The 11193-nt window shown below is 43.8% G+C and overlaps 1 protein-coding gene and 1 non-coding gene across 3 annotated transcripts; both read right to left on the bottom strand.

The window, feature by feature from the left end:
* Positions 1-640: 640 nt before the first annotated feature.
* LOC149361501 (BEN domain-containing protein 5-like) lies at positions 641-10363 on the bottom strand. Of its 2 annotated transcripts, XM_089572694.1 has the most exons (5): positions 10059-10363; positions 9224-9303; positions 7896-8079; positions 7319-7489; positions 5888-6023 (listed from the first exon to the last, which is right to left on the bottom strand). In XM_089572694.1, the coding sequence occupies exons 1-4, from the start codon at positions 10063-10065 to the stop codon at positions 7320-7322; spliced, it is 441 nt and encodes a 146-aa protein (XP_089428820.1). In that variant the 5' UTR covers positions 10066-10363; the 3' UTR covers positions 5888-6023; position 7319. The 2 variants fall into 2 exon arrangements, with proteins under 2 accessions (XP_089428819.1, XP_089428820.1); XM_089572693.1 differs by lacking the exons at positions 7896-8079; positions 9224-9303; positions 10059-10363 and adding exons at positions 641-853; positions 3300-3525 and having other exon boundaries at positions 5890-6023; positions 7319-7456.
* On the bottom strand, positions 2048-2119 carry TRNAS-CGA (transfer RNA serine (anticodon CGA)). The gene has a single exon. It is a non-coding gene; the product is annotated as a tRNA-Ser (tRNA).
* Positions 10364-11193: the final 830 nt, after the last annotated feature.

The following is an 11193-nucleotide window of genomic DNA, read 5'->3' as shown; positions in this document are numbered from 1 at the left end:
GGGTTCTGGTGTGACCCGGCCTGGTGTGACCTGGTCTGGTGTGACCAGGTCTGGTGTTACCGGGTCTGGTGTTACCGGGTCTGGTGTGACCCGGGCTGATGTTTTTGGTGTGGCCCGGTCTGGTGTTTTCTGATGTGATTTAATTTGGTGCCGTGCTGACCGGGTTAGGAGCCTTCGAGAACAATTTCCCTGTTTCACGATATGTGCCGCCCGCTGTGGAGCATAATGAGCATACCTGGTACCGAGAAAACAGGTTGAAAAGAAGCGCACGTGGGTGAAGCAGGCAAGGTGTGGCTCCACAAGACGCCAACTTCACACGTGAGAAGGCAAGTGTGAGCTCGACAGCTGCCCTCTTCTGTCTTTCGTACTGTTGCTGATATAAACTGCACAAGTACAGTTAAACCACCAGCTTCTGCAATGCTTGCGCAGTTGTTCACTATCAGTGGAGAGCTCAAAGAGAAGAGTTGTGTGTACGCAGAGTGGCCGTGAGAAAAACGCAAATTCAATGTGCTTTGATAGCGATGCAGTGCATTAGGATACACATAACAGCATGCATGCACCAGCACTCAATTTTTACACTTACCAATAGAAATTTTAGGGAAAGAAAATGAAACAAAATTTGCACGCATACGTCAATACTCAATTCGTATGATTGCCAAAAGAAATTGCAAGGGCATGTAGAAAAGAAAAAACAAACAAAATTTATTCTGATTCGCTTAGCTCTTTGAAGCAGCGGGCCTCTTTCGGCGAAGTTCGCAAGTTTTCTGTGATAGCCACAGTCTTATGCTTTTTTCAGCTTTCGTGGCTACTTCGTCCGTCACTCCCCGACTGCGGGCATAATGCCTGAAGAACACTGAAAGAAAATCATGCATAAGAGTTAAAAATAGCGCAAGCTTTGTTATTATTCTGGCTTCGGCAGAATTGTTGTTGTAGAACCAATTTCCAGGACATACAGTAAGTCTTAGCCTGACAATTAGCTCAGCACTACAAAAACTGCCGCATCTACTTGTAACGCCACTGCTTGTTGTAACAAAGAACAGTATGCTACATGATAAGTAAATTCATTCGCCTGATCATATCAAAGGGACACAGAGGACCACCTCATCCAGCTTTAGTTCTTTGTAAAAATTAATTGTATGGCTTTGGGGCCATGTTGATGTTGCAGAGTCATTCATTGCTGCGAAAATTGGGTTAGAAAATGAACCCACAGTTCGATTCACACATAAAAAGGACCAAATCCTGGTGTGAGACCGTCCATGTTTCAACACCTGTAACACAATTAGGGCACAAAGCTGTAGCTCTGACAATGCACAATGCCATTCCTTCTGCTCTTAGTAAGTGTAGAAGCATGTGCAATCTCAACAGAACTGTGCAGCAGTAATGGTGAGCAAATTTAAGCGAAACACCCTAAAACACAGCACATCAAAAGAAAGTTGTAAATGAGCCTAGAATTAAGCCTAGAACACTTCTGCCTAATATGAGTAATAGTGCAACAAGGTGTTCTGATTCTGGGTAAATCTCAGCAGATATGTAAACAAATCACTTTCTCCACTCTAGAAAGGTTGCACAAAGCTATGTTGCCAAATCTTGTGCATGTGCAAAGGCCATGAGTGCCAATACTGCAAGCACGACAGCTGCTGTGACACTTTGCACTGCCTACATCATCAAAATGAGCATGTCGCCTTAATATTCACGCCAAGTATAAAGCAGAAAAATGACTAAGGTCATCAGAAAAAAGCGTTTGTCAATTGTAAGAATGCAGGCAGTGCCCAGTGCCCTAGCACATGCATACATGGTATGGTCCTGAACACAAAGCCACAGAACACCAAGTAAGGGCTCAGTTGCATTACTATGTATGCGAAGTAAGCAAACAAGGGGAGGGAAATGAGGGGCTCGTTATAAATATGAGAAAGAAGCCAACAGCCACAGAAACCAACGGGCACAGGGGATTTCTTTTTTTTTTGTGGTGTTGATCAATTTAGAATAATACTGAATATGTTACCGCTTAAAGCTAATTGATAAGAAAAGCAGAAGAAAAAACAACCACTGCCGCCGGTGGGATCCGAACCCACGACCTCCGAATTTCGCGTCCGGTGCTCTACCTCTGAGCTACGGCGACGGCTGTCAAGTCTTCTGCTTTCGGGGGAATTTATGTTTACAGGTCGAACTGCGTACATTTCCCGAGAATATGTTTGTGCTAAACCATCCCATAATTAGTGCCTTTGCTAAGGCAATAAGATGAAGCAATAACAAAAAAGGACAGGAAGATACATAAGAATGATACCATCAGCGTTTGCGTTAAAGGTGCACTAAAGAGGAATCTGAACTCATACTTTCACCGATGGAACTCGTTCTACACGTTCCGAACGTTCTTAGAAACTGCGAATTATTTCCCTGTGCAGTCGGTTTCTCTAGTTTAAATCGAATTAAACACCCGGTTCCCGCCTTTTTTTTTAATTCCCCCGCAGACAGTGGGAGGAGTCGACTAATCTTTCAACCAGTCCTGGGGCGGATGCCGCTCTGCCATCGGCGGAGCGATACGGAGTGATTGGCGAAAGCAGAGTCCACGCGTATTTTTATTTCTGTGGGCCTAATTTGCAGCTTTGTAGTCTCTGAATAGATCTATTTATGCACGGAAATGTAAAAAAAAATCAAAATAAAAACGAAAGCAAAGCCGCCATGTGACTGCCTGCAAGGCACTCCATGCGTTGGCTGACTCCTCCCCGACTGCGGAGAATTAAAAAAAAAGGCGGGAGCCATACATTAATCACATTTAAATGAGGAAAATCAGCCCCACATTCCAATAATTCAAAGTTTCTAAGAATGCTTGGAACGTGTAGATCGGGTACCCGTGGCAAGAAGACGAGTTCTGATTCCTCTTCAGCGCACATTTAAAGGTTTTAAAAATGCGCAGCTCTTAAGAACCTAACTTTCCAGCTCAGCATTGTCATGTGACAACAGCCTATTTTAGCACCACAAAACAAGTTATGTTCTTTGATTGTTGCCACAGATGTGGAGTGCTCATGTCATACACTCATCTAGCAGCTCAGCTCTGTAGGAAGTTCTTATCTCTGCCAAATGCTTCTCATTGTGCCTGTCAAGTAGCTAACTGCACATGAATTCTCGTGCACAACCAAAAGCCATGCAATGAATTGATCCATTCTAATATGAGTCAAATAGTGTTTGATAATTATTACCTTCTCATGAGCTATTGCCAAGGTCGAGATAGCCTCCTTTCATATGTTAATGCAATAAGACAATATGCACATGTGCTAACCCCAGTAGAATACAATAATTACCCCTTATCGTCTCCACCTTCAGCAGCGTCAGTGGCTTCTGCGGTGCCTTGTCCCCACCCTCTGCCAGGAATCTGTTGGACAGCGTTCCTGTGAAGCTGCGCTGAGCCAGCACTTCTGTTGACCACAATGTGGTTGCCGCTCTTTTGACAAACAGCGAATCTTTTGGCAGCGCCATGAGAGTATCATATGCCTCTTTCGATATTTCGTGGTCATTGGCCAGGTGTACCTGCAGGAAAAAGAAAAATGGCATGCCGAACTGAAAGGGACGTGCATAATGTACAAATTATCATTGTTTACCGAGTGCATTCTGACTTAAAACTCAGTGTTAGCACTTGCCACAGCACCAAGGTCAAAATCATTTAAAACTTGAAAATAACTGCAGAACTTAAGCGTGGACATTAACAGTGCGATGGGCATTTAGTGGCACTTCTTAACAGGAGTGGAGTATCAAAGGTAACTGCATGCAGCGCTTGTAACTGCCTAATGGTAATCTCAATTCATGTTTGGAATGCTATCAGCAAATAATTTCAGAAAAATGGCTCTACCTTGCTGGACATAGCCAATTAGTATGTGCGCACAGTAACAAATGCTAAAAAAATAAGAACAGCACACAAAAAAGCCGTGCTGTTTGTGCTTCACATGATATGGTGCCCCTTGTAGAGTGGAATGGTCACGAAATTTCTATAGCAACCAGATGCCCTTCTCAAGACATGTCATGATGACTAAGCAATGGGAAAGACCACACACAAAGACAAGCTACCCTTCCGACACAGAGCTGGCCTCTCATGCTTCACCCTCATGCCTCCCCTTTTGCTGTCATTGTGGGGCACATGGCTGCAACACAGGCTCTTCTACTGCTCAACCTGCACTGACCCCTAACATCTCATTGATGTGTTAGCTGCCAGTGCTCTTTTTAAAAGCAGCACTAAGCATGATCATATGGAAAAATTTTAGTGATCATTAATACTATATGGGCTACCTTTGTGGACCAAACTGAACCTGTAAAGTAACTTCACGAGCCGCAAGAAATAAACATCTGACTGTTCAAGCCTGACCAAAACTAGTCCCATATACCTGTCGTTAAACCACCAAAATAAAATGCATATAGCTTACTGAATTTTAAAAGCACTGGTAATGATGAAGGACAGAAGTGAACGGGACAAGCACTTCTCCTCTGTCCTTACTCGTGCATTCAAAATTCAGTGTGCTAAACCAACTGGCCTAATAGACAAATTTTGTAAAGCGTCTAGCTTGTTTACTACGCATGACAATGCTAAGAAAGAGTGCACAGCTGAAAAGCATACACCAAAATATAAGACACCCACATGCATCATCATCAGCCTGATTGCGCCCACTGCAGGGCAAAGGCCTCTCCCATGTCTCCCCAGTTAACCCTGTCCTTTTGCCAGTTGCAGCCACCGTATCCCTGCAAACTTCTTGATCTAATCCGCCCACCTAACTTTCTGCCGCACCCTGCTACGCTTGCCTTCTCTTGGTATCCACTCCGTTCACCTCACTTCACTTTATTACCTTAAAGACCCCCAGTTAGGGGTATTACATAAGGGGTGGGTACAAATAGAATTAAATTTTGCGTACAAAGATGTTATTCATTAAATATGGCGGTTATACAATTCAAAAATGAGGATGGACAGGTGGTTGCAGCGACGTTGTGTGGAAGGCCGTTCTAGTGTTTTGCTGAGCGAGGAAAGAATGATGCAGCAAACGTTGTGGTGTGAGTCTGTGGACGGGAAACTTGCAGGGGATGACCAAGGCGGAGTGAAATACATGCTGGAGGGCTAATGTAGGGTGGAATACGCAATGAGCTGTAAAAAAACTTCTGAAATAAACACATACTGGCGATGCAATGACGACAGGCAAGGTTTGTTAGGCTCAACTCCGCTTTTAAAGATGATATGCTGATATCATATGAATAACATGAATGAATGAATATAGTGGCTCGGTTCCGTAGCGATTCTAATGATGTTAACGATTAGATTTGGTTACGGCTCCAAATGGGGGATGCATATTCTAGGTTTGTTCGAACCAGGGACTTGTAGGCAAGAAGTTTAACGTTTGGCGGTGCATGGCGCAAATGACATTTCAGGAAACCAAGGGTTTTGTTAGCTGATGATAGAATGTTAGTGACATGCGCATTCCAGCTTAGATCTTGGCTTAAGGTTACACCCAAGTATTTATAGGAGTTGGTTAATTGTACTGCGACGCCAGAGATTACCTAAGGGAATAAAAGGGCAGATATAACAATTACATGTAGAGGTGAAATTCGTTTCATGAGCGTCTAGTAAATTTTCGCAGCAGGACAAATGTTGCTCGATTTGGATGGTGACCTTTTTTTCTGTTTCTTTTTTTTCTTTCGTTCTATAATCTGTGTTTCTCGAATAAAAATTTACAGATGCAAGTTAATGCTGGTGCCACGTCTTATTTATGCTGCTATAGCCAGTATAGACAAGTATCAACTTGCTAAACATTCAACACCGGTGAATAGATATATGTGCATGCTACCCCCACTGATGCAACAGCAAGCAGTTCTCAAAGTCACATTTCATAAGACATGAAATTTAGGTGCTTTCACCTTTCCACTGTCTGTCAGAGTACAAACACCCTGGACTGGTCGTGGTTCTGCTGCAGGCGGTCCAGCAGGCACTGCTGGAAGGTGTACTTCTGAAGACATCACAGATGCCTCACCTCCTTCCAAAGCCGGCATGTCTGCACGCAATACGGCACAACACAAGCTTGATATTTACCTGATTTGAAGAAAATAGCGCCAGAGCATGCAAACCGCGAAAAGACAAGGACGAGACACAAAGCGCTTCGTGTCTCGTCCTTGTCTTTTTGCGGTTTGCATGCTCTGGCGCTATTTTCTTCAAATCAAGTATGCACCAACTCCCCCAGAAAAAGTGTTAATTGATATTTACCTAGTAGAGTTAAGCCACAATTCACACTAGTGCAGTAGGAACAACATTTCATACAATTTACGCTGAAATCAATACCCTCAGCCTCGAAGCATATCAAATAAATAATTAGATTATTCTTTTGTTATGCAGACATGAAATATGGAATCAATTTTATCCATACATATGGCAAGACAGCTAGCTACCCCTTACTACTTGCGTTTAATGCATAACAAAGAAAAGCAAAATGCAGTTATTTCTGGTGGTGAACTTCATCATCCTGCCTATGCCCAAACCAGGTTAAAAGCAGTACCCACTGACCCCCAATTTAGTATTGGGCCAGCTACAGCCATCCTACAGCCCACAGATTTCATAATCTCGTCTGCAATGTTTACCTTTTTTTGGAATCTATTTCATAAGTAGTAATGGACCATTCACCACCTGTCCTCCATACCATATACTACCGCACTACTCTCTTTCTGTCTCTTAATGTTACACGCACTGCGCTGTCCTGAGGTTAATTTCAAGCCTTCTCAACATGGCTGCTGCCCGTACCGATGAATTTCCCATTAGCATCATGAATAGTGATTTAAAAACAACATTCTCGTATGCTTCCTTTGGTTTCAATGACTGTTGGCTACCTTCCTATTTATGCTGTAACAAGCTCCTCATTTCTATACCCTTCCCTGTTCGTTCCGTCATTAGGTTGTCCTTGCAGCTTGAAAAACGGGCTATAAACGTGCTGCGAACTGAAAAAAATGTGCCCAGTGGTAGGTTAAGGACTCCTCAACAATGCCACTGGCAATTACAGATAGTGGGCATGGTTTATTGGTTTACTGGGGTTTACTGGGGCCCAAGGCAACTCAGGCTATGAGGGACGCCGCAGTGAAGGGCTCCGGAAATTTCGACCACCTGGGGCTCTTTAACGTGCACTGACATCGCACAGCACTCGGACCTCTAGCATTTTGCCTCCATCGAAATTCGGCCGCCGCGGCCTGGATGGAACCTGCGTCTTTTGGATCAGCAGCCGAGCGCCGCTATCACTGAGCCACCGCGGCAGGGCACAGATAATAGACATGATTCCGGAGTGCTCCTGATGACTTTCCATACCTTACTCAGCTGATAAGCACGCATTGCGTACTTCAGATGACAGCAGCGTGGGCCCTTCCAGTGATAGGATGGGGTGGCACTGTTGTGGTAACGGTGTCACCGCCCTTGGAGGGGTGTCTTCAGCGGCATTCTCAACGAGTGCAATGCTAGCCACATTGCTCACTTTAGCAGCTGTTGACAAAAACGTTTGCTGTTTTAGACTTCCCGTTTAGCAAGTTCATTTTTTCATGTTTCATCATACTTTCTCATCTTTTTTGTTTTTGGTCTTTTTAGGTAATTTATCAAAGCTCCACTAAGAACATGAACATATGCAGCTAAAGTTCACATTTCCACTGTGATGCAGACGTTAGGATCATTAAAGCCATGAAGTTAGTGTAAAACGGCATTTCTACAACCAATGAGGAATGTAATAAACATGCAAAATTTTTAACACTTGCTTTCCCAAAAAGAAGTCCTTTTTATAATGCACTTGTGTATTTTTAACACACTGGAGCTTACAAGAAAAAAGTAATAACTTACAGGCTGTAGCAAGCGGTATCCAGATTAAGAAGTAGGTATACTGCCATACAAGACTAACCTGGAGCTGAGAGGCATTTCAGAAGCTGCTCCTGCAGCTTCATGTTTAACTGCCACAGCTTCGAATTTTCTTTCTTGAGGGCTTCCAGCTCCTCTTTTACCGCATTGCTTTCTCTGAGTGCCACAATGTCCTCATTGGCACTTCTTTTCGCAGCCATTCTCAACTTCTTCGCCTTTTTTGTTGACTAGAATTAAAGCATAGGCATAACCAATATAAATGCTGCAAATGTGTATCATGCACAAGTCATCATGCACTTCGTATATAATCAGCATAATGGCATTTGTTTGACCATTGCAAGGAGATTCACCCACTTGCCACAAGTACATTGGGCGTTTCCTCAGCAATAACACGGTACTGTTGGCCGCAGAAGTTTGCAGGATCTGTGATGCGTGGCGGGGCGAAGCAAAACAACATTGCTGCGTGATCTGCCATAACAGAGCATAGTATCCAGGCTCATGTGAACCTCAACACCACGCTCTGTGATGGCAGATGGCGCAGCAATGCAGTTTTGCAGATCCTGCAAGCTTTTGCGCTTGACAGTTCATGCTCCTGATACATGTTAGGAATAATAGCAATGCCAGGAGTGCATATGACTCTATATATGACTGCATTAAGCCTAAGAACCTGCAGCAAGTTCCTGTCCAGAGGTCTCCTTGAAAAGATTCAGCAGTGCTTCGATGTGACACTGAAGCTGGCATTGTCAATGTCAAGTCATTCACGACTCTGAGCTAAAGCTGCATCTTACTTGGTCGCTCTTTACAACAGCAACTTAAATGGTACATCAGAGCAAACAGCTATATCATACAATTCTTTGCATATGCATTTCCAAGTTTAGATGCATGAACTAAACAAATACCAGGAAAATGCACTACATCACTCATATAAGCACATATAAGCTTTTCCTACAACTACACGCTGTTTACCATGGCTGTGATTATACATGCGCCCGCATGGCAACATGCTGCTTGCTCTAAGACTTGCACATGTTTCAATAATTCAACACTAGCCAACACTTCCATAAAATATACAAAAGGAGTAAACATATTCAGAATGACCAGGGAGATAGCAAAGGGCCCAGCAGTGGCATTAATGAAAATTGCTTATACATGGGTTGCACCGAAATCATAGCTGTTGCCATGTTTGAGATTAGATGCATACCAGAAACCTGCAAATTTTTCTAATCCATTTTTATTACCTGCCCCAATCTGCACTGCAGAAGCTCTCCGTTAGACTCTGTATTGTGGCACCCATGACATCGCATGAAACCCATGTATACATACTACCAACATGACAATTCCTGAACGGAACATGCAGTTTCCAACACGCACATTTTCTGGTGGCCCCTGCCGCTTCAGTTTTGCACGCTGTGCCTTATCTGCTAAGAACATGTCCATGTCTTCTTTGGACTCTGAAATAAATTTGTTGAAATAAATTTGAATGAACACTTGTTTCTCGTAGTAACGACCAGGCCACACAACACTCATGCTGATACATCTCAGTGCTCGCACTCGTATGCTTGTGTTTTCACCAAGTGTCCAGTGTCCACATAATTACACTCGCACGATGCAGTGTTTTTCTCAAGCATCCACATAATTAATGTTCAGCCTGGTGGTACTGATCAGCTAACATTTTTAAAAGCACGGAAAAGATGAGAAGACAACATGAGTGCAAGGAATGCAGCATATAAATAGCTGACATTGCTGTGCAGTGTATTTAAGAATCTGCAACACCAGATAGGCAAATACTGCAAAGCTTTACAGTGTATGTAAACACACAGAATTAAAAATAAAACAGGTCTAACCATTCTGCCGTCTCCCCGAAACCATGGCAAATTAATGGGCACGGGATTTCGGTACATCAAACATGCAGTACACTTGGAGCGCGCAAGCGATAAAAAGAAAGTGAAAGAGGGCGAAAAATGTTCGAGAAACAACGCACACAACGTGTGGTTGGGCTAGTCGGTGCAGATTCGACAACATGAAAGAGAAAACAGCGCTGACACAGGACATGAAAGGTCACCCTTTATTTTGAATCGTGTGCCCCGAGCAAACCCATGTGAGCAGAGAGGCGGCATATGCCTGCCGACATGTTTTGCAGCAATGGTTCATGGCACAGGGATAAAAAAAAAACTTTCATCAGGGTCTTCAGGACAGTTCTGCTTACCTGACATGTGGAGCACTTTGGCGTCGTAATACCCTCCACTGGTTCTTTCGTCGCCTTCCCAAAATACGCTGTAAATTTCCCCGGCGCTAAAATCGTCCACATCGGCCGGGCGGAACCCTTTCACATGACGAGATTTCGCGATTTTCTTTACATTGTCTCCAAGAATTTCACGTAGACGTAATACTATACTGCCTAGAATATATTCTAGGCACTATAGTAATACTCAATTGATTTGTCCGGGCAGCCGCACTGGAGATTAACGCTGCCAAAACAAACGACGGAGATCCACGCGCGAGCCTCCTTGAAGCGCCCACGTCGCCTAGGCTTGCTGGATAGCTCATTATTTAGGCTGCTAGGGGTGGCGCTGTAATCTCGTCAGATACGCAAAGAATTCCGTAAGACTTCTATCCGCGCACAAAACACCATATTACGATATGTTCGCTCTAATTCTTTCTGTGATCTTAGGTTAACAGGTACTGCAAGACATTATCATCACCATTTCCCTTCATTATCTGGAAATGTCTAGAAAGACAGAACAAGGGCTACCTTGGACAGAAGCTTCACACGCTCCTGTCGGCCATCAACGCCCCGTGTGTCCGCTTCACGATTTCGGGTGAAATCAAGCCGCAAAATAAGCTGTTTAATGTATTGGTCACTTATTCGGCGATTGCTTCTTTGCCGGCTGGTGTTTCGTGATGAAAATGGAGACAGGGCGGACTTTCGTCTCGGGCGCCCATTCCAGCTTGAAAAGCACTTTTTCGGTTGAATTTCTTCCTGGAGTGACATTCTCTCCCTGGCACTGGGAGAGTTCGAGATGGGGTGAACTAGAAGTGTAAATTTTTCAGAAAAAATTATGCCATATGTACATGATTTCCGGTGAATGGCATTTTGCAGCTAGATATACATGCGATTATAGTTGGAATCGACCGGTTTCCAGGTGGATGGGCATGATTTCCAGATAAATAATCACGCTGATAACGGAATCTCAATCCCAGGCAACCCAAAGCGCCACGTCCAGCGCGAATATTGAGAATAGTGGTCGCAGAATGAACGCGTCGACCATATTTATAGGCCGCTGTGTAGGGCACTGCAAAAAATTCACTGCCAGCTTCACACCATCGAGTAATTATAGCAG

The sequence above is a fragment of the Amblyomma mixtum genome, chromosome 2, assembly GCF_055824585.1.
Source record: "Amblyomma mixtum isolate Tamu chromosome 2, ASM5582458v1, whole genome shotgun sequence".
Classification (NCBI taxonomy): domain Eukaryota; kingdom Metazoa; phylum Arthropoda; class Arachnida; order Ixodida; family Ixodidae; genus Amblyomma; species Amblyomma mixtum.
Note: the sequence above shows the minus strand (reverse complement) of the source record. Positions and strands in the feature narration are given on the sequence as shown.

Bases quoted from the DNA above. Each gene is read 5' to 3' on its own strand.
- LOC149361501 (XM_089572693.1), bottom strand. From the start codon at position 6,021: ATGCCGGCTTTGGAAGGAGGTGAGGCATCTGTGATGTCTTCAGAAGTA. The intron at 3,526-5,889 runs GTGAAAGCACCT...TTTTTCCTGCAG, and splicing joins CTCTGACAGACAGTGGAAAG to GTACACCTGGCCAATGACCA. The intron at 854-3,299 runs GTAATTATTGTA...ATTTTCTTTCAG, and splicing joins GAAGGTGGAGACGATAAGGG to TGTTCTTCAGGCATTATGCC.